Source organism: Humulus lupulus, chromosome 8 (genome assembly GCF_963169125.1).
Source record: "Humulus lupulus chromosome 8, drHumLupu1.1, whole genome shotgun sequence".
Lineage (NCBI taxonomy): Eukaryota > Viridiplantae > Streptophyta > Magnoliopsida > Rosales > Cannabaceae > Humulus > Humulus lupulus.
In genome coordinates this window covers 73,687,162-73,712,038 of record NC_084800.1, presented here as the reverse complement: position 1 = coordinate 73,712,038, position 24,877 = coordinate 73,687,162, and the positions used below count along the sequence as shown (strand labels likewise).

Below are 24,877 nucleotides of genomic sequence, written 5' to 3'. Positions count from 1 at the left end.
CAAAAGTTCTAACAATCGAGAACATGTTAGAACTTACCCTAATAGGCTCTAAGGCAAAACTTAAACTAAGCAAACATAACTTAGACCTATTAATTTATGACTTCTTATGAAAAAAATATGTGAGCCTTCCTTATAATTAGGGTGTATTTCTAAACTTTTAAAAAAAAAGCCATCTTTATTATTTTCTAAGTGTATTTCTAATTATCCTATATGACTTCATTCTCAGGCTCGAAACTCATCGTTGTTCCAAAGTTAACCATACTGAGGGAGGGCTGGGATCAGTAATATCGTTCCCACTGCTATGGCCCCTATCTCTCAATATAGAACCCGGTCCATTGATTTGTATCCACCCTCACCGAACTTGGTCATTATTTATTAAATTTATTATTTATTATGATTGAAAAAAAAAATCAAACTCATACATGTCATTCAAAAATAACAATGATATTTTTTTGGAAAAAAAAAGTTTTCACTATGTACAATCATAAATGCAAAGATAATAAATAAAATAAATAACAAAAAAAAAAAAAAACTAATTTATAAATATTCTTAATGAAAACATAAGGGCTAATACACATAATCGTAGCAATTATAACATAAACACTTACGTTGGGGGTTAGATTCGGAGCTTGAGCGTGTGTATCAAGGAGAACTTCATGTAAATGGACTGTTTCTCTGATACCAATTGTAATGACCCAACTATTTCTAAGACCTTGGACCATTAAACTACTAGACATAGCTACTACTTTGAAGAAACATTCATAAGAAATAATCATATCTTTATTAAAACTCTAAAATAAATGTAAAATGTGGTATGGGTACCCATTGTTTAAAACATAAAACATTGTTTGATAAAACATAAAACATAAACTTTAAATACTAGTTGCGGAATTACATCAAGAACATAATTTAAAAGACTAAAATAAACACCATCCTCGATCGACACGCAGTCCACTCAATCCGTTCATCCTCAACACACATGCCAAGCTTCCAAGAATCCTTTTGCCTCCGTATCTAGTTTCCTGCATTACACTAAAAAAAATAAAGGAATGAACCTAATGCCTAACAAGGAAAATCTACTAACAACACACAACATAAATCATAAACATGAGACTATATCATAAACATATACTACAAAATATATGACTATAAAAACATATATCATATGAACATATGACTATAAAGACTTATAGCATATAGGACTACACTATTAATGGTCATTAACTCATTAACATGGCATGCGATAAACCATTTAGGTCCCCTGTCTAATATCTGAGGTAGGTTAGATCACATGGTAGTATATGATAACCCATCTAGGTCTCCTGTCTAATATCTGAGGTAGAGTAAACCATAACTCTAAACCATGAAAATGGTAAACACTAGGGCTTGCTAGCTAAGCAACTATGAGCCCTAGAAAACATAAAAAAAAACATAACATAACATATTATAACATAAACTTATCATAACATATTATACATAACATATAAGCATATAGAAACTATCCTATTTTCCTTACCAACACCGGAATATTTGAAAACAAAGACGGGATTTGGAACACTCCTAAAACCAACAATACAAATGGTGAGTATTTCTAAAGAATAAAGAATAAATATGGAAACTAAACCTTCAAGATGAAACTTACCAAGAAAGATCTTTAAGTTTCAAGAGCCTAATCAAAAACCAATATCAAAAGTTAGGATCTGAATAGAAGGACTAAAGAAAACTAAAGAGTTTAAAGGATTGAACTTAAAGAATAAGAGTACCTTAGTTGATCTTGTGGATTGGTCTAACTCCAATACTGAAATACACTAAACCTCACTTCCCAAGTATTTTATAAAGCTTAAGAATGGCAAAGCTTTTTCCCAACCCAAGTGTTTACCACTCTATGGTCTCACTAGCACCTTGGAGTCTTTGATCACAACTTGAAGAGTGAGAGGAAGGGTTGGGTACTAGGTCCTATTTATAGAGTTTGAGAAGTGAAATTATCCTATTAAAAAAAATACTTAAATCCTTAAATAAACATGATTATGACAAGTGTCACGCTCTTAGTGGTTCCGGAAGGTTCTAGAGTTTCTAGATCTTTCTTTTATTAAATAAAATACTTAATTTCATTCTAACTATAACCCAAATTTAAATTTAAATAAAATAGAATCCTAACTTCTAACTTCCTAAATCCCGTAACTCTAAACTCACCTGTAGTAAAATCAACATAACTTGAGCTGTAGAACTCATATTTAGACCATCTATATACCGTTAGAAATTTAATTCAATTATCTACAACTCTCTAGAAATACTATTTTTCGAAATTCGTAACATAAATGGGTCAAAAATAGGTCGGAAGTTACAGTACCCTAAAGTTACGGAAAATCTATTTAATTATCTAAAAAACAACCTAATCCACAAATAAACAAGATTGTGACAAATGTCATGCTCCTAATGGTCTTGGAAGATTCTAGAGCTTTATTTTATTTAAACTATAATTAAATTCTTAAATAAACATGCACACGACAAGTGTCATGATCTTATTAATTCTATCTAACCCTTATAGTATAATAAATAACATCTTTATAATCAGCTTATATTAATCAAACATTATGTTATAATTAATATTCTTAAACTATAGGTTAAACTTATAAAATCCATAATTGTTGTTATGAGTTTCCAACTAAGTCCCGACTTGAACCAAAATCCACAATAATGAACATACTATAACTACTACTAGCTATTACTACTACTATCTAACTAGCTAAGTAAATTCTGGGACTCTACAACTTATTTTCCCTCCTAAAAACATGGTCTTTTTTTATTTTAATTTATTGATAAACCTAAAATTAGGACGTGTCAAGCTACATCAACTATTATATTGCCAAATAAACCATTACACTGCCAAATAAGCATTAGCATCCAATTATGCTTGCCATATCATTGTTTGAATAGATGGAAGGTAACAGAAGGTTCATTTTTCACTAACGGACATAGTTTAGGGGGTATTTATAACATCAAAAATAATTTGGGGGGCATAATCAGACACTGTTAATAATTTAGGGGCCAAAAATGCTATATATTCTTAATTTTATATCAAAGAGGTTGCGATCGATTTCTATAACTTCATAAATGTGTTCAACTAACTCCTCATAAGTTAGGTTAGTTTGTACCAATCTTGATCTTGATCGTGAGCCATTTGAAATTCATTTTCATGAGTCTTCATTCTTTTTCCACAACCCGTCACATAATATTACAATATTTTTGAATGACATCTGGAAAAAAAATAATACAATAAACAAATATAAATTATTGGTATTTCTTTGATTGAAAAGTTATATATAAAAAAATGGAAATCAAGTTGAAAATCTAAAAATTCGATAACCTGTTTAAAAATTAGACAACTTGTTTGATAATTCGACAACCCATCTAAAAATTCGACAGGTGGTTGAAAATATACGACGATCTGTCTAAAATTTAGATAGGTGGTCGAAAAAATACGACTACTAGTCTGAAATTTAGACAGCTGGTCTAAAATATTAAACTCCTTGTCGAAAAATTAGACAAGCTATAAAAAAATTATGGGTTTCTCTATCTCGAAAATGGCCAAAACTACTATTAAATTTTTCAGATTTTCAATCTTTAAACTTCATAAATAAACCTAAATCCTTACTTATACTTTCAATATACTAAACAATCATTTTGCATTTTAATTATACAAAAAAAATATCAAAAATCTCATTTTTCATAAAAATATAAACTAACCTTTTGAATGGGTGGTGGCCGGATTTGTGGAGAGACGGTGGCAGTTGATGATGAGCAGTGTTCGCCGGCAGTGGCGGCAGCAAGGGCCAGTGGTCGCCGGTGGTGGTGGCAGCGGGATGAGAGTGGGTGGGTGTGGGTGGATGGGTGAGAGGAAGAAGATGATAGTTTTTAGGGTTTTTGTTTTAATTTATTATTATTTTATTTTAAGGGTAAAATGGGTAATACAAAAAATTCATTAATAAAATAGGTCATTTAGCGAAAAACTATTGAAACTAGGTCAAAGTGCAAATTACACTATAAAAAGTGGCTATTTTTCCAAGGAGCCCTAAGATTATTTACAATTTTACAATTTATAGGTTTGTGTCAAAATTGAATACTTCTTATGACAATATATGTACAGAGGATTAGTAATTAGGCCTCTTAAACACTACAACAAAATAGGCATTTAATGACTATATGGGGGAGACATTGTAGACATTTAATGTCTCCCCCTAAGGGAAACGTTGTTGCAGGAGCCATCTAAAGTGGCCCTATGATGTCTCCCATGAGGAGACTTTGTAGACTTCCAACGTCTCCCCCTGGGAGACGTCATAGGGTGTACAACCTATGACGTCTCCTAGGGGGAGACGTCATTGATTTTTGTAATTTAAAAAAAAAAAAATTAAATAATTATTTTCAGTATATTAATTAATAGAATTAAATATATTAATTTTTTTTGAAATAGAATTAAATATATTAATTAAAAAATCTAAATTATATGCAAATTTAAATTGTGAATTTTCATTAATAAAACCGAAATGTGTATATAATATGTTTTTGCTAGCTAAATATACAAAAATGTAATATTTGTTGTTAAACATACAAAATTAATAAATATTACTCTAGCTAGCTAGACATATGGTAAGAAATTAAATGTAAAAAAAAACCTAATATGTGGGACGATGACTTTGAATTATCGGTAGCATATGGTTCGCCCAGTGTTGTCGCAATTCATTAATCTGTGCTGGTGTATATGGCGTAGTGTTTAGCTACAAAAAAATACAAAGTAAAATATATTAGTTAATTATTATTTAATTATATATACTTTAATAATAAATAAATTGTTAACTTTGTATAAATTTATATATACATACCTCTTTCTTCAAGTAATGTCCAGGTCGTGGATGTTCAATGTAATCCTTCAACATCCTCATCACATAATATCCAAATGTCACTTGTCTGGTTGGTGTGGACACTAATATTTAACTAAAAATACTTAATATAAAAAATATTAGTAAAATTCAACTATAGATTGTCAAAATAATTGAAATTGTAGTTAGTTACTTTAGGTTGCACAATTTATATTTAATTTGGAATCTCGGGATGTTTTGGTAGACTAGTCAGAAAAAGGTTGACCCCGTTTTTATTTTCCACGGATAACCTATTGGTTGACATCCATTTTCTATCCATATCATCTCCTGTGTCTATGAAAAATTAAACTAAAAAAAATACTAAATAAGCATACGAAAAATTGGGCAGCATTTCCCCTATATTAGTAACCTAACCATCTGTCAATCTAATCAAATCCAATCGAATAAGCACAACACAATACAAATATAATAATAGAATAATAAAATACATAATTCTAGACAAAATCGAGCAGCATTTCCCCTATAATAGTGATCTAACCATCTGTGAACAAAAAGTCAAAAAATTCAAATAACACAATTTTAATCTCAGAACCTACTTCACTGTGGATGAATATTTAAGATATTTAAATCCCTCTAACAAAAGTTTAATAATGCTAAAACAAGAAAGAAGATAATGTATGTACCACTTGCAATTAATAGTCTTTGCTAGCAAATTTACTTCACTTTGCAAAGAGCGCACTTTGCTATTAAATTCACAACCTACAAAACTAAATTAATTAATAAATAAAATATTACTAAACAAACTTTACTAAATAATTAGATTAACAATAACTTATTATTGAAATTTTAGAAACTTAAAAACTTCAAATGTGTGCTTGAAATCGAAAATTTGAGGCAAAAATCTCATAAAAATCTCTCTTAAAACCACAACTTAAAAATTTAAATTAATTAATTAATAAAAGATTATTAAATCAATAAAATAACATAACTATATATAAATAACCTACTTAAATTTTAATAAAGATTACAAATATATATAATTTTCTAATTAAATAATAATATAAATTAAAAAAATTATAAACTTATAAACTTGAATTACTATTTTGTATGTAAAATTCAAATTAAATTATTTTTCTTATTTTAGACAATTATTAAATACATTTCAGCAAAACATATTTGCATATATATACTTAACAAACATTAAAAATTAATTAAAAAATATATAATTTTCGGATTAAATAGTAATAAAAAATTAAAAATAGTAAATAATATGGTATCATCTTAAAATTAAACAATATAGTATCTCAAATATACATAAAAATTATTTTTCATACTTTAAACTAATATTTCTAATAAAACCCACAAATCATATTAAAAAAATGCACAAAAATAATTTTTTCTACCATTCTAACTATAATACATTGTTTAATCTTGAAATCCTACCTCAAATATGCTTTAAATCCACTTTGTTGAGCCAAAAATCACCCAAAACCGCAACTCATAAACCCTAAAATCCCAATATCAATTCCTTAATAACTAGAGACAATAAGCATGAAAATTATCCTAACTATTATACAACACTTATAAATAATAAAAACTTACCTCAAATGAGACTTTATAGCCTAAAATCGGGCAAAATCGTCAAAAAATGGCCTTGAAATCGCCCAGAAAATCGCTCTTCTCCGCCTCTGGTTCGTGCGCTCGGGGAAGAAGAAAGAAAGGCTGAATATATATATTAGGCCAAACATTTAACGTCTCCCCTGGGAAGACGTGCCAGACATCTAACGTCTCCCCTGGGGAGACGTCCCATGTGGCACGTCTCCCCAGGGGAGACGTTAGATGTCTGACACATCTTCCCAGGAGAGACGTCAGATGCTATTACAAGTCTGATATTTTATAAATAAATAATTTTATATTCATATTTTTAAATTAACGTCTCCCACCACTTTTAATGACTTACCTTGGTAGTCATCAACAAGAATTTTTAATGACTTACACAATTAGACTTTAAATATCCCTGAATACTTTTAATGACTTACACCATTGGTGTAAGTCATTATAGAGAGTCATTAAAAGTGAAAATTGTTGTAGTGAAAAGTAGAGGAAATTACATGTTTTATGGTATTTTTTAAGAAGTTTACAAAAATATGGCTTTTTTTCTTTTAAAAAAAAAATTATTTGATGGTTTTTTAAAAAAATAATTTTCAAGTTTATGAATTTAGTTTCCCATATTTTTGTATAAAAATTTGTTTATGTCATAGTTTTATTCTTAATTAAGTTCATTTAAAGGAGTATTTGCGGCATAAATACCTAATGTTTTTGGTTTTATACACTTATATACCTAATCTTTTTTTTTTCTTCAGCAAAAACACCGAACGTTATGTTTTCCCTACTTTCGTAACTACCAACTCCGTTAAATATTGTTTGAGCTAATTAGGATGCCACATGTCAGTGTGTTAGTCGTCCAACTCATAAATTTATTTAAAAAAATCTTATTATTTGATTTTAAAACCAGAAAAATCAAATTTAAAAAAAAAAACTAGTTAATAATAAATGCATTTACCTAGGTGAGTTGGACACGTGGAAACTCAATCAGCCCTAGGTGTATTTAGCGGAGCTGGTAGTTACGGAAGTGGGGAAAACATTGTTGGGAACACTTATACAAGATCTGAAATATTTTCATGTAAATCATATATTAAACACATTACTATAAGATAACCTAGAACATGTTTCTACAATTGAATTTAAACAGAGATAATGATAAGAACACTTACATTATATACAACGGAATGTATTAGTCATTCCTTCAGTTTCTCTAACCCTTGAATCATTTCTGTCGCAGGGTATCACCAAGAAACTGAACTGATCTTCAATTTTCTTTACGGTCTTCCAAAGTATCATTAGAATCACCTAGACTAGAGTGGGCAATTCTCAACACATGAGATAGATACAAAGAGAAAAAGAATTGAAGAGAATATTGAGGCTTAGAAAAGGACGGTGAGAAAAAGATGATCAATTTTTTTTTCTTTTTATAAAACTATTATATTTTTATTTTCTAATATATAGAATATACAAATATTATAATCATAATAATAATAAAAAAATTGATCATCTTAATAATAATAAATAAATGATAATTAAGGACAAAGTCTTATATTCCATTTTAAAAATATTTTTCAAAATATTTAATTAATTAATTAAATAAAATAAAAAACCAATAACTGATCACCATCAGTAGTGGTACATGCATAGGGCAGTCCAGGAGGCTCTATGCGTGTAGCACTTCCCTGAAATAAAGGGAATTGATTTTTCATGCATTTTTATTTTAATTAATCAATAATTAGAAATTCAAATAATGTATCGTTTTTTTTAAGGAAAAGATAATAACTTAAATTCAAAATTCAAAATTTGAATTTCTATTATCATCTTATCATATTTATTCTTTGTCGTAAAATAATTGATCTTTTATTTCTACATAATTTCGAAAATTGCATTAATGCAATAAGAAATTGTGCAACTTCAATTATCACATAATTGCATATTTATCCTCAAGAATAAATATTCTCTCAAATAGTTCATTCACAGTTTGACCCTTGTATCAACTCTTACCTTGAATAGTGTTGATAGGGCCACCTTAGGGACCTATGGACCAATAATTCCAATCTCCAATAAATAAAAGATTATTAACCAAAACTCTTTGATTTAATAATCATATTTATTAATCTTATGATTACTCCACTATAAATATGAGATCGCACTTTTGAGAATTAAAGACATATATTTACTGAGTACTTTATTGTAACCATAAAGTGTCAATTGATATAATCATTACATACAAATTAATCATATATTAATGATTCATAATTAAATGAGAATAAAATTATCATTTTACCCTTTTAATTATATATTGATTCCTAGTATTAATTCATAATTTGATTATGAATTTGACGTCAATAACTTTTTTAGTTCCAAAAGCCAACACAATAGAGAACCATCATTCAATATATAAGAAGATATAGATTCCATATCTATTAAGCTATGTCCCCAGCCATATAATCATCGACTCCCCAAAACAATAGTTATTAGCCTGATCATTCTGACAAACCGTAACACATGAATCAAATGATCAAATGACATATATGGAAGTTCATAATAGCTTCAGGATTAAGATCAATTTGTATATCATCATCAATTGATGTGTTTTATAATACTACGAAATGATATTTAAATAAGTATTATTAAATCACATCTGGTCCAGTTCTACATATTCTCAGCATATAAAGTACCTCCACTAAAGTGTCCTACTACACTAATAACTCGGATCTTGGTCATTTGTATTCATAATACTAGTGGATCGTACTAGAGGTAATTAGTCTAAAGATTTCATAACTTTATTTTACTGAGAACTATTTAAGTCCATTATCTCAATCTCGATCATCTCACACCAATATGAGATTGAAACCACATAGATGAACTTGAGAATTTTATGATATTTACTTAATATTATCAACAATAATATAGTACATAAGCTACATATATACAATAATCAATTAATTCATTTTTTTTTTATTAAAACCACTATCAACTACAATTGCTTTAAGGACACAATTCCTAACAATTTTTTGGTAATTGGTTATGATTATAAGTAATGCGCTTGACTTTTCATAATTTATTTTCTTAATTAAGATGTCATTGAAAAACTATACATATCAAGTATTGGGATATAATAAAAAATTAATTTGATGTGTAGATCGAATGTATAGTGAATGCTCATAGCTCACATGATCTTTATTTGTCATTAGCAAACAGAACTTTACATTTTATTTGTCAAAATAATATCTTTTTTAAATGTTGATAAAAAATAGTTAACGATGATACATAGTGTGTTTGTCAATTAATATTTTTTCTTAAATAAAATGATTTTGAAAAACTAATTTGATATTTAAAAAAAAAAAACTAATTTGATATGTAGCTCAAGTTTTAGGGATGTAACAAGATCAAAGAATATTATTATTTATATCCCCCTCGATCTCTATTTGTCTTGAACAAATAACACTTTACTTTTTGTTTGTAAAAAATAATTACTGAAAATGGATTAGTTAATGGTCATAGAAATTAATTTGATATCTCTTTATAAAAAATGTGTGTTGATAATAAAAATAGTTAGTTTTAACTGTTTTTTTTTTAATTTTAACAGAATATTCTAAATATTTAACGGAATATATCTTTAAAATTAATTAAAAATAAATATTTATTAATTATATTAATATAAATTCAAATATTATAAAATATCATTATTATAATATTTAATATAAAAATACATATTTAATAATTATATTAATATAAATTCAAATGTTATAAAATATTATTATGATAATAATATATAATTCTAATTTTGTACTAATTATATTAATATGAGTTAAAAAAATTATTATTATAATAATATTTAATACAAGACTAAATATTTTTAATTAAACACTTAAATAATTAAAAAATATATTTTAAAATAAAAAATTAATTATATTAATTTTAAATTAAAAAAATAAAAATATAAACTATATTAAGTAATACAAAATCAACACAATGACAATAGTCTTCTCCTCTTCTTCTTCAAAATCTTCTGTAAAAAAAATATATAACTAAATCAAAATCTAAATCAGATAAAATTAAAATCTAAAACTCAAATTAGCCTTCTCTTCTTCTTCTTTTTCAACAATACATAGATCTGAGGGTGTCCACTGGCAGATAAGATCTAGAGATCACGGAGCATTAGCCACGGAGCACCGACCACAGATATGGACTTGTAAATCTGGAGCATCAACCACAGAGCTGTCGAAATCTACCAGGAGCACCGACCACATGGGCCAAAAAATATATGTATATACATGTAACGACCCAAAATTGGTAATAAGGCTTAAGGACCTTGATTAGTGTGCTGGGAGGGCATACTTGGTATTTATGTGAATAAATGATTAAATGCATGATTGTGTGGCGTGCTTGATTATTTGAGTATATGGATATAATTAGATGCATGTTTATGAGTATTAAATATATTATATTTTATATAATGTTTGATTGATTAAATAAGTGTTACAATAGATAAACTATTTAATCTAGTGGGGGGATGTTATATTATTTTATAATATAATGTTTTAGATTAAATAAATGTGACAAAGAGTGTCATGTATTGTAACATATAATAGAGAGTTACACTATTTGGATATATGTGAAATATCCAAATATGTAACATATTTGGTGTTACAAATTCAATCACAAATTTGTAACTTCCAAATATTACCCAATAATGTTTAGATTTGATATTACACATTTTGATTTGAATTTCTCAAAGCCATAAGAGATATGGCTGTTAGAGATGTGATTTTAACTCTCATAATGTGTATGGAAGTTACAAAATCAAGTGGGAATGAATTTGGAACGTTTTGGCGAATTTGGAAAATTGGTTGCTAAAAAAACGTCTTGGGCCGCTGCCTGAGCGGCTGACAGCATTTTCCAAACTTCGGTTTGATCCAATTTTGAACGTTTCCAACAACCAAGTAACTCCCAAATCTCTATTTTAATTCCATAAACATCCAATCAGTCATTGGTAACAGCCATGGGGGTTGGTGGAATTTGAAATTCAAAGGGTGTCTCAAAACTCTATAAATAGGAGTCTAATGCTCACTTGTAAGACACCATTTTCCATCCACAAAGCACTTGGCTGGAAAATACACCATAGAAACTTGATAATTCTAGAGAACTATTTCCTAGAGAGATCCCTTAGTGCTTAGAGAATAGGGGAAAATAAGCTTTTGGACAAAGGTTTTAAACTTTGTTTAAGTTGGTGATCCCCACTACTCTACACTTTGGTTGTGTGAGAGTTTTTTCTTTTTATTGGTTTTATTTTCATTCTTTTGATCGTGTTGTTCTTATTTACTTGTATTATTATATTTTTGAGTTTGTAATCTTCTTCTTCTTCAACATCTTTCTATTTACTTGTATTTTTAGCAATTGAGTTGTAATATTTCTTTAATCAATATTATCTTGTCTATTATATTTTTGCATAGAGTTGTATTTTGGTTATTCCATATTTCCATTGAGCATAAAAATATATTCTCTAACAAAATATGCATGTGGGTCCTGTTTTGTTTATAAGGGCATGTGTGTAATTTTGGCCCGATGAGGGCATAAATGTAATTATATGTGATAAATTGTTGAGACCACATTATTATGTGGATATATTTGTAGCTTGTGGCTCGAGACAATCCTAGTGAGCGGTTTAGCGAAATAGTCACGGTGGAGATTTATACCCGGCTCGGGGGAGCCTTGGAGTCTTTCTGGGAACTTGGGAAAAATATTGGAGATTATTAGGCATTGGGGAAAATAATTGGTGATTAATTAGATGATGATAATTAAGTGATAAATATTAGGGACACTCGAGGAATCAGTGGGAATTGGGAGCAAATGACCAAAATGCCCTTAGAATGTTTGAAGGCTTAGGTTTATTTGGGAGGGCAAAAGGGTCTTTTGGCATTTAAGAGGGGATACGTGTTATTCTGTCTTTTGGTATTAGTGGAAGTTGTAGAAAGAATGAGAAGCTGAAGGAAAGGAAAGGAAAGAAGGAAAAAAAAAAACAAAGCACCAACCTATCCCTCACCCTCTCTCATACGATTTGCTCTCCCTCTCACCCTTTCCTCTGGATTTTTGAAGCTAAGAAGAGGGAGTCTAGGCTTGGTTTGGGGTATTGATTCTTGGAGAAGCTAAGGGATTCAACTGGATTTAATTCTTAATTAAGGTAATGTTTAAGGTTGTTTTTGAGATTTTTGAGTTTTGGTTGAGAATGATTTCTGAACTTGAATTTTGGATGGGAATTTAAGGACTTTAGCTTGGGGATTGGAGGAACTGAAGTTGGAAAGACATTGAAGGCAACCTAGGGTCGAATCCACTCAATTGAGGTAACAATTTATGATTTTGAAGTTCTGGTTTTCTGGTTTTAAGATGGTGTTCTTGAGCTCTTGAGCTCAAGTGTGATTTCCGTGTTTGATGATGTTTTTGGTTGAGATTTTGATGTTAATGGGTTGTTTTGGTTGAATTATAGTGGGTTGTAGGGTCAATTTTGAGGTTGGATAAGTTTTGGAGTGGTTTGGTAGAGCTTTGGCTCGGGGAAGTTCGAAGGAAAACCCAGAAAGCTTATGCATGCTGTTTGTAGCGTTGTAGCGCTAGCCTTGGAGCGCTACAATGCTAGGCTTCTTCTCCTGGGGGGGGGGGGGGGTTGTCCCTGTTTGTAGCGCTGTAGCGCTACCCTGCCTCTAGAAGTGAATTTTGGGTATTTTTCTTAGGGTTTTGCTTGGGGGCTCGGGGGGTCGATTCAACCACCCCGTTTGGTGAAATTGGGCTTCCCGAGGGCTTGGGATTGGTCCCGAAGTTGGGTTACAGAATTGAGTTAATGATGGTTCTATTTTACGGTTATGACTAGGTTTTCACTAGGGCTCGGACGGGATCGTGCTCGAGGGTCATCTCATTTAGCCGAGGCACTAGGAAGTAAAGGTAAGAAAACTGCACCCGGTTATGTTGGGACTAAGAGTTCCCTATATTTGTATGTGATGTCATAAGATGGTATTATGCCATGGGGACATGTGATAAACGACCTAAGAGTGCCGGAATCAATATTTGCGCACAGGACGCGGCTCGGCCACTGGTAGCTGAGGTTAATCAAATAATCACTAAGCTTGGCCTAAGCGAGCCAAAGTCAGTGGGTTGAACACTGGGCTCGACCTAAGTGAGCCAAAGACAGTGACTTATACAGAGGGTGCAGCCTAAGAGCGTCGACCCTAGATATTGTGTGATATGTTAATTGATATTAATCTGATGATTATGACATGTTTATTACCTGGATGGTTAATTATTGGTTTATTGACTGATATCACTGTTTATGTGAACGATGTGGTCTATTGGGTGTTTAATTAATGATCTGTGAATTGCTTGATTACTGTTATTGATTATGCTATGCATTATAGTTTTCTTGCTGGGCCTCGGCTCACGGGTGCTTCGTGGTGCAGGTAAATGCAAGGGTTTGGTGGTTCAACCATGAGTTGGAGAGCTCTGGGGGCGAGGTGTACATTGTCAGTTGAGGGAGGGTCGATGTGGGTTATGGGTATTGTTGTCATCCTCAGATTTGTGCGAGGTAAGGAGAAACCAATGTGGTTTATGGGTATGGGACAAGGAGAAGACGAGGGATGGGAACTGGGTTCGGGCAAGAAGAAGGAGAAGGTGACGAAAATGAAACTTTGATTTTGCGATATTTTGTATTGAAGATTTCTGGTTTTGATGGTGATGAAGAAAAAAAATATTGATTTGTGTTTTGATTTAGGATAGAGATTGATTTTGAACATGATTATGTTTTAGCTTGAGTAGAAGATTAAGAATATTTTTTTTAATTTAGTTTAGATTTAGGATTTCAATGATTTTAGTTAGAATAGGGTTTGTAAATGTCAGTTTTGTTATATTATGTTAATTTTTTATTATTTAAAATATTTTTTTATAATTTATTTATTTTCTATTAATTCATTAATTAGTAAAATATGAAGGCATTTTGATCATATTCAAAAATAATTTGACCAAAATCTGGCTTAGGGTATTATTTTGTTCTATTTTGCAAAATACAGGGTCTGAATTGTCATTTAACAAATGTTACACCCAGATTTCGAGACCTGAGGTCGTGACCTTGAAAGCTGGATTCGTCAGGTGTGAGCTCGCGATAGCTAACCCTCGAAGCAAGGTGGCAACCTCGAAGATAGGTAGCCTCGAAGTCCTTTCTAAGCTCGAAAGACACAACATCGGAGTATATCCATTGTCGGGTATCCTTGGATCAAAGTGGCCCGAGCTTGGCATGGGTGTGAGCTCGGAATGAGGCGGCCTCGGTGGTATTTACCCACTCCAAGCTGACCTTGGGGAAAGTAATACAGCTCGTAATTTACTCAGAGACCTAGACTGACATGATGCTGATTGCTGACCTCGAACGACTTAGTGAGTCATCTGATGAGACACAGTCCATGCATTCAAGAGATATTTATTATTGTAACTTCCTTACAATAAAGAGATATTAACTAGTCGGTTATATGCCCCTTGGTCTTCAGGGGACGTTTCCTTGTATATAGGAGTTGCATAATTTAATGTCATTATTCCCATTAATGAAGAAGAGTATCTTCCCGAAATATGTGGGAACGAACTCTAAGAACCCTCTATAAATAGAGAAGTCATGAACACTTAAAAATGACCGAATTTTTGTGATCTTGAGAGAATTTATGGAGAATCCATCCCTGAAGGAATTCCAGAAAACTCCAAAGTCCTAATAAAAATGACTCGTGGACTAGGCAGAATTAACTGCTGAACCACGTAAAAAATCCTCATTGTTCTACTGTATTATTCTTCTTTGCCATAGTTTTTATTGTTTACGTGCTCTACATTTTAAGTTGACAAAAAACGGCGTCAACAACAAAACAGAGAGTTCGATCGATAACTTTTGCAAAATACAGGGTCCAAAATAATATTTACCCTATATTTAATAACAGACTATTTTTCTGATGAGTCTTTAAAGAGTTTTTGTCAATGCGATCTATTTAATATAAATTTTGTAATAAAATAAAAACAAAAACAAAGTTAAGTTGTAATGCAAGCTAAAGGTCCAATTTTTAAAGTTTGGAATATTTATAATCTCTTATAATTTTTTTATAATTTTACTTTTATTTTATCAATTCTTGTAGTAATCAAAGAAATTGATTAGGGTAAGAATTATCCCATATATATATATATATAAAATTATAAGTTTAAAAAGATATCAAATATATATTTATATTACTTGATTTGTCTTCTAGTTTAAATAAAATGTAATTTTTATATTTACATATGAACACATATGAAAAGATACTATTCTTATGTAAAAATAATAATGAATAATGAAATTATAAAATTAAATTGTGCAGATGTTAACATAAATCTTAAAGAACTTGAAAATGATTCACAAATCATCAATTAAAAAATTGTAATTTCTTATGAGGATGTTTTGTTTTATTTTATTGAAGACGATAAAATTTTGTAAGAATAAAATTAGTGTTTAAATTTATTCCCTTTGAGTTATGTTTATTGAAGGAATATTATTATAAAACAAGATCCTGCATACCACTTAATAAAGCATATTGTAATTGATGCAATTTAATATCAGGTCTCACAATTAAAATTAAATTGTACTAATCATAGTATACTATTAAGTGGTGCACCATAAAAAACCTTATAACAATAATCTTGTTGAAACCCTCACCGACTTTAATTTCTCGCTTGATCACTATATGTATGTAGATTCATTGTTGCATGTAATGAGAGCAACGAATATCCACAACTTCTCCAACTCCCATTTGTCCCATCATCCTCACCTAGTGGGGGCGTTCTCCCCTCTCCTCCAAAAAAAAAAAAAAAAAAAAAATTGGAATAGAAGAAATTAAACATCTTTTTAAAATATAAAAATATTCTTAATTTTATTTAAAAAATTATGTATTTGAGTTTGGCTATTCTTATTTTTTTTTTAATATTTGGCCCCTTTTGAAATGATTTTTTACCTCCGTCCTTGATTAATGAATACGTACTCACTTCTCCTGCTATCCCCATTTGTCCTTACAAACAACATTTTATCTTTTTATTTGTCTACAAACGACTGCTTTTTACCGGATGATAATAAATTAGTTAATGATAATAAATATGTGTTTGACTTTCCCTTATTTTTATTTTCTTAATTAGTATGGCATTGAAATAATAATTTGATACATATATCGAGTATTATGATATAATAAAAAATAATTTGATATGTAGATCAAATGTATAGTTATTGCTCACAGCTCTATCATTAAAATGATATATTTATTTTTCTATACATATATATATATGCATATTTACAAATGAAATTATATTAAAAAACTAATTTCATATAGGCAGATTCAAACTAACTTGGTATGTAGATTCATTGTTTGATGTAATGAGAGCAACCAATGTTCACAACTCATCATGCGGCTCCCATTTGTCCCGTCATCCTCACCTAGTTGGGAAATACAAATCCTTATCAAAGTCTAAGCATTTTATGTACTCTTTTATTTAGTTACACATGTAAAAAAATGAGAGAATTTCACTTTTTATTTATTTTTTTATTTTGGAAAAGTTTTATATATTTCTGGATCCTAAGTTTTGTCTTATTTTTTGTTTGGACCCTCTATTTTGATAAATTATTTTTTAGACTCTATATTTTATAAAATAGTTTAAATAGACCTATTAACCAAATTTTGATCAAAGTTTTTGAAATCAAAATCACTAATAATTTACCAAACTAATAACATAGAACAAAAATGCAATCATTCTGCCTAACAATTGTGTTGTTATATTTATTTTTCTCTTCATCAAAATTAGATTTAAAAGTCTATTTGAACTATTTTACAAAATATAGAGTCTGAAATATAATTGATCAAAAACACAGAGTTTAAACAATTAAATTTATAAAATATATAGTCCAAAAAGACTTTCCCCTAAAATATTAGGGTGAGTTCCCTAAATGACATCCACGATTAAGAATAGTAAATATGAATTCTTTTCATATTTCAAGTTTGCAAAAAAAATTTCGTCAACATATGCTAAAAGAAGAGGCCCTTTTTTGTTTTGTGAAAATATATCCTTTTTATTATTTATTTATTTTTAGTCATGTACTTAAAAAAAACCAATAATTAATAAAATTGGAATACAGTTACATTGTGCAACTAATGTTTGTTTGGCATGACTTATTAGTTTGTCTTTAACAAGAAATTAATGAATGGGTTATGGTGAAGACCTTATAAGGGTGTTTTTTTTTATTTATTTAAATGTTTATGTTTAATATTATTTTATTAACCAAATGAGTTGTAAGGCTTTTCATAAATGGTATGCAAGTAACTGCAAAGGCAAGCGTTTATCTCGTACACATTCCAAATACGACACTGACAGATAAGCTAGCTGATTCCAAATATGCAAAACTCAAACTCAAAATCGAATACGAGGCTGCCACTCTCTGTCTCTGTCACTAGGACTATCCGTTTCACTTCACTTAGTTCCAAATGGATTCTCTTCTTCTACTCTCCTCTCCAAAACCAGCTTCTTCTTCAAAACCCACTTCTACACTCCTCCCTATATATACGTGTCCAAACCCTCCAGTGGTTCTGCCATTTTCAGTCCCATTTTCCCAATATCAGCTACTCTTTTCTCTCCTTGAAGCCAAACACCTTTCTGGGTTTTCTTCATTTTTCTCATATCAATGGCTTTTCCTCAAAGGGAGGTTCTCAGGCAGCAGCTGTCTGAGTTTATGTCTTCCATGGAGCAAGAGGTACTCTTTTTTTCTTTTCTAAAGAGTTGTTATGAGTATATGCATGTTTGTTTGGCGTGGTTTATCTCGTGATTTGTGACAATGTATATGCTTAGATACTGTTTGATCTATGTACTGACGGAGCTTTTTGTATGTCTGTTAGAAGATTTTGATGCTGAGTTCAGTTTTGTTGGTATTGGAAGTACTAGTCTGGTTTCTGATAAAGAATGAACCTAGAAATACATTTTGGAATATATTTTTAACTGGATCTAGAAAAGTATCTTTTCATTTCATTATATTGTTATGCTTACCTTTACCTATGCTTTGTTGATGAGTTTCACATACATACTGCTAATCGCGTGTCTACTATGGCATTTTGATTTTCTATATAAACAATTTTATAAGCTCCTAGAAGATTGCAGTTTGGTATTTTGGAAGCTGGATATTAAAAGATAGGACTTTGTGTACTTGTTACAAGATAGTGACAATATATCAATTATCTCATTGAGTTGATTCTGTTGTTGATCTTGTGAATGCAGGGCTTTGTGGATTTTCATTTCAACATGGCTTATACAGTGAAGAGAGTGGATGGTCCATTCTCTTTTATAGAGCTCATGAACACCTTTCGCAGTGACTCTCAAGCTACCTTAAAAGCTCTGACACAAGCAATGTATGATTTAGTCTCTATATGATTATTGTATATGTTATTAACTTTCACTTATCCTGTTGTATCTTTTTTATTACAAATACTTTGCCTCATTGATATTAATTTACAGGGATCAACAAGCTATTAATTTTGATGAAGTGGAGCAGCATTGTCTCAAGATCAAAGGGAGTACTGCATGGTAATGAAATGATTGTTAAGCTCCATGCACTAGGTTGACAATTATAACTGCTTTTATTAGGTTGCAGATCATATTGTCATTGATCATTTCTAGAATCTTTGAGATCAGCCTATTTTTTTGTCACACGTGTTGTGATCGCCTGATATGGGATTAACAATCGGCGGTTTTTTTCTTTCTATCATTCAATAAATGCTTGTCGTATGCAGAGATCGTCATTGCATCATTATGTTGATTGTCGGGATGCTGTAAGAAAAATTGGTTTACCACAAATATTATGCTTGTGAAAAGATATGAGACTAACATTCCATATTTTTTCTCATTGAATACATGCTTGTCTTATTTGGAACTCATCATAACGGTGATATGATTCGCTTATGTTGGCTGTTGCGATGCTGTTACGGAATAACTAACTACTATATTCATGAGCCTGCATGATGGTGGCCTTTATGGAATTTTCTACAAAAAGAAGCATGTTTGCTTAAATGTATTAATGATCAGAGACCAGACAATTGATGCTTTCATCCCTTCCATTTAATAGAATTATGATAAATTCTTACCAATTTGATTATTCCATTTAGTGAAGCTGTAGAAATGTCAAAATATTTTATCGTTTGTCAATCAATGTATGCTAAATTCGTATTCTGTTTCAAAATCTGTTTGAGGGTTATGTATGAAATATGATTTTCAGTTACAATCATTTATTATTGACAATTCAAGTGAAGTTCAATGTAGTAAAAGTTTAAGGATATGCTACAAATTGTCATCCACGTTGTTGTTGCTTGTTTAATTCATTTTATTGTCTCTGAATCACTTATATTTTCTTTTCCATATCTTTTTGTTTGCACCTTTCTCTGTTCATATTTGATAATGTGAAATTTGATTGAGCTTTCTTCTTTTCTTGATTTGGTGTTCCAGCCTTGGTATTCATCGTATGGCACTTGCTTGTAGCGATCTAAGGAGGGCGATAATTCATGCTTCCAAAGAAGAGTAAGTATACTTTCATGATCCCAAATAAATTTATGGCACTGATATATATATATATTATTTTTCATTAAAGAACTTAAATAAATATGCCTATAATTAATTCATTGGTTTTAGAAGCAATATTAGTAGCAGTGACTATTCCTTCTTGGAGGGTCATGTCAATTTGAAGGAGGGAGTATATTGGAAAGTAGAAAAATTTAGGAGAGAAGGAAACAAGGACAAACATGCTTGAAGTGAAAACTCCTTTATCATTATAGTTATATGTATATTCATAACTTATTCGTGTGAAATGCATAACTTGTGATAGATAAAAGTGGCTCATTACAAGATATCTGAAGCATATATGTTATGCTGGCTGTAATGAATTAAAAAGGAGGATAATAGAAGAAGGAAGCATGAGAAGTTAATTCATCAAATTGAAATACAGTCATTATAATGACATCTGGAACCTATCAATCAAAGTACATGTATAGTATATAGGAAAGAGATAGATAGTAGGAGTCAAGTATTCATAAGTTGTTTTTGTGCCCAATTCATTGTTATAAGAGAGACATCAAATGTTGGATGACAAAAGTTAGCTTATGTCATTTGATGAATGATCTATAATATTCCAAGTTTTCTATGTAGAGATGTTCGTGTTTGGAAGATGGGCATTGTTTCTTTTGTCTTTGATACTGGTCAGCTATTGATTAGTACTATATATTATTGTCCATCTTTCTATGATATGTTATTATCTTCCAAAATTACTGTAGTTTTTTTTTGGCTACCGTTGGTTAGTGTCAATATCTGCAGTAAACCAACTAATGAGACAAGTATGAAACCTTATTTTCAATTATGTTTCAATATAAATATATATTTGTTTTGTTCCATCTTTGTATTTTCAAATTTTCACCATCTTATGCGACATTTTAGGTGCTATTTGGCCTTGAATCGGATGAAGCAAGAATTTCAGGTTCTGCAAGACAAGTTTGATCTCATTTGTCAGGTAATGGAAATTACAGTTTTGGTAGTCAATTCTGTCTCTCTCTCTCTAGCATCAGTTGATCACATACAATCTCACTCCATTTTACTCATCAATGATGTAGAATATGAGTAACCTTTTTTTCCTACTTTTTTTATAAATATATATCTGTGAGATTCTTCTCATCCTGTGCATCTCTGCTGTTAGAATCCAACTTGTGATATTGTGTTATTATGAATAAGACATCTGCTTTTGTATGATATAATTGCTTTAAAGTACTTAAAATTGTTTGATAAGTAAATTCATGGGGACTTACCTTGCAATCTGGTAGAGGATTTAGCAATAGGACCCTACACAAGAAGAGTATTATTATGGTCAACTTTTGTTTCAAACAATGATAGATCTTCTTGCTGTAATAGATCTGTTACACCTAAGAATTTTTGACCAAAATTCCTCTGAGATATAATTTCTTAATGGCCCTTCATTCACCTCCTAAAAATTACTCATGCTTGCCCTTTTTCAATCTCCAGTTTCACCACATTTCATTCAAATCTTTAGAAATTGTTTGTTCTTATGGATTTCACATATATCTGTTTCAGCTCGAGAGGAGAATCAACACTCCTGACCCGGCGGCAAATGCATGAAAGATGAGAACTCTGTGTTGCGTGGCGGTGTCTTGAAAGGGGGTCTAGAATGTGTTCGAATCGTTTGAATTTAATTTACATGTTATGAAAACTTATTATCTTTATCCTTTGTCTGCTCTTTTCCTTTTGTTTGATGGTGTCAAGTAAGCCTAAAGACTTTTGTTGTAGTTTTGTTAATGGTTAATCTATGGTTGCCCCTTTCATCTTCATTTTTTTTTTGTTTAATGTTTGCTTAAGTGGTAGACTGAAGTTGAAAGCTTTAGAAGGAAATTCATTCACAAAACATAGATAGACACTAAATTACTAGTAGACCTCCAGCTTCAATGGCCAAACTTGTGGAGAATGAATCATAAATTTTTGGTGTGTCCAATTTGAGTGTGAATCAAAGATTTTTGGGTTAGGACTTTTTTAGGCTGGAGATAAAGTACACAGACAATCAAGGGCCTATTTTGATTTTTACTATGCCCTTGTCTAGCAGTAAAAAAATAAGTTGTGTGATAAATTTGACTTTTGTTGCCATGGTTATGGTTATGAGCATAGAAAGTTTGCATGAATTTGATTCTATGAAGTGTAGCAATTAGATCTGAGGACCTATTTGGATATTGAGGAAGGAACATGATAATTGTGTCTAGTCCCTTTCTTTTGACGATTCTGGACACTTCTGTCTAGTCTCTAAAATCGTCAATTAGTTTGAAACTAGTGGAGTAGATTGGTCCTAGTGAGGGCAGCTACCCCTCAAATTTTTAAATATATAATTTTACATATTATTTGTAAGTTAATCATTTATCTATATATTTATACTAATGGAACAATTTTATTACTCATGGTTATCATAAATTACTAAAAATAATTAAAAAAAACCCATTTGCTTTTGGCTCGTTCGGTAACTATTTACTAAACAGTTTTCTGTTTAAATGATTAAAAATCTGACAACAAAGTTACAAAATGTGTTCGGTAACTGTGATTTTATTTTTTAATTTTAAAATTTTTAATTAAAATTGATCAAATTTTGAAAACAGAAAATTTTCACTTTTCATTTTTATTAAAACAATTATCGTTTTTTACTTTTAAAAACAAAAACCATGAGTTATCAAACAAGTTTTTTGTTTTTTTTAAAAAAACAGAAAATAAAAACAGACATAATTTTATTTTTGAAAAACAAATAACAAAAATAAAAAAGGTATTTCTATTTTTTATGTTTAGAAAAACAAAATATAAAAATTTTACCAAACGCATTTGTAATTTAAAGCTCTCCATCTACCAAAAACTAAATGGATTTAAGTTCTTTTGATTTGGTAGTTGACAAAGTTAATAGCAATAAAAGTGACTATGTAGACGTAGGTCGAACCACTATAAGTCCTCTCTTCATTTATTATAATCTAGTTCAACATTAATGATTCTTCAGTTCGCACAATATCTATCTTTGTTAAATTAATTTAGCATTGGGCTAAAATCTGAGTTAACATTCATAATAGACTATAATATATTTTTAAATAATAAAAAAGACTTAGAATAAACTTGTTCATAATGAGCCAATAAAAAAAGCTAACACTAACACTTGCACAATTTTAGTTAATGTGTTGCCATGATTTGGTTTGGTAATATGCTGATTCTTTTTTTTTTTTTACAAAAATGATAAAACATCAATTGTTTTCTAGAAAGTTTAGTAAACCATCATCTATTTTCCCGGAAAATTAGGTAAAATTAAAACATCAACTGTTTTACGGAAAAATTGGCAAAAAAAAAAAAAAAACTATTTTCTAGGAATTGTATTCACGTTTGAATTGCAGACCAAAATTAGAAGATAACAACCACATTTTATATTCAGATCTTATAATTAAAAAGTTTAAGTCTCCCTCATCATTTTTCAACAAAAAAAGCCATGTAAAAAAATGGAAACAGACACACAAAAACTTTAAAAATATGGTAACACTTAAAAAATATTTATTCATTTAATTAATTAAAAATTTGACAATTAAACATAAAACAATATTTGGTAACTCTATTTTTTTTTTAAATTTAATTAACATTTATTAAATTTTGAAAATAAATTTTTTTTAAACTATTTTCGACTTTTCATTTTTTTTCTTCATTTTTCTAATCAACACCTGATTTTATATTGTTAAACAAAAAATAAAAATAAAAATTATCAAAAGCATTTATTATTTTTTATTTTTAGAAACAAAAACAAAAGTAGTTACCAAACATATTTTTATTTTTTAAAAATAAAGAAACAAAAATAAAAATAATATTTCCATTTTTTGTGTTTAAAAAATTCAAAAATAAAAATTTTACCAAACACAACCATAGTTTATGAATTTGAAAGGGTAATTAGCGCATAAAGTCCATGCTTTTTTTACAAATGTAGTAAGACGTTTATACTTTTTTTTTGCTAGCAAAAAAATCCCTAATGTTACACAATTGGCACACACATTTTCCCTAAATCGTTATTCATCTGTTAAAATGAGGATTAAACATGAATATAGTTTGGGATTATTGCCATCAAAAAGAAAATATCGGAGACGTAAATGCTTCAATTTTGAAAGAACGAGAACTTTAGCCACCAATTTCGCTATATTTTTGTAACGCCCCAAGTCACTATGGTTAATTCCTAGAATGACGAGTGACCCTACAAAACCAACACAAGTCTTTCCAGCGTGCTTTGTCCTCACTCGCACGCTTCTTGGGAAAACTTCCCAGGATGTCACCTATCATGAGACTACTCTAGGTCAATCACGCTTAACTTTGGAGTTCTTAAGTGATGATGGGCTACCGAAAATAAGATGCATCTTGTTGGCATAGGTAATACCCATCAATCCATTTAAGTCATATTCAACTGTGTAGTCCCATACCTTCACAGTCTTAGAATCATCACACTTGACCTTTCCGAAGCGATGTGGTATTGCACAATTTTTACCCGGTCTTTCTCTCTGCGGATCACGAGATTTTGAGTATCACAATTTTTTTCAATAACATCAAATACTCTACAATTAACATATAAAAAAAAATATTTTTTTTTTTAGATTTTTTGAGGGGTTATTGATTACCCTACACAAGTTGTAGCTCTAGTAGTATATAATCTCATATTAATTTTTTAATTATAAAATTATGACAAATATTTTTTTTACATTACGTTACATATTAGTTTCTCTATTTTATTTCTTTACATTATTTAAATATTATATCTTTAAACATTT

The 24,877-nt window shown here is 30.0% G+C and overlaps 1 protein-coding gene across 1 annotated transcript; it reads left to right on the top strand.

The window, feature by feature from the left end:
* Positions 1 to 18,022: 18,022 nt before the first annotated feature.
* LOC133793884 (histidine-containing phosphotransfer protein 2-like) lies at positions 18,023 to 21,889 on the top strand. The gene is made up of 6 exons (XM_062231129.1): positions 18,023 to 18,267; positions 18,786 to 18,916; positions 19,023 to 19,091; positions 20,007 to 20,078; positions 20,988 to 21,060; positions 21,636 to 21,889. The coding sequence occupies exons 1-6, from the start codon at positions 18,199 to 18,201 to the stop codon at positions 21,678 to 21,680; spliced, it is 459 nt and encodes a 152-aa protein (XP_062087113.1). The 5' UTR covers positions 18,023 to 18,198; the 3' UTR covers positions 21,681 to 21,889.
* Positions 21,890 to 24,877: the final 2,988 nt, after the last annotated feature.

What these genes read in the sequence shown, in the direction of transcription:
- LOC133793884 (XM_062231129.1), top strand. Translation starts at nt 18,199, where the DNA reads ATGGCTTTTCCTCAAAGGGAGGTTCTCAGGCAGCAGCTGTCTGAGTTT. An exon ending in AAAGCTCTGACACAAGCAAT is followed by an intron (nt 18,917 to 19,022) that starts GTATGATTTAGT and finishes ATTAATTTACAG; the next exon opens with GGATCAACAAGCTATTAATT. An exon ending in AGTTTGATCTCATTTGTCAG is followed by an intron (nt 21,061 to 21,635) that starts GTAATGGAAATT and finishes TATCTGTTTCAG; the next exon opens with CTCGAGAGGAGAATCAACAC.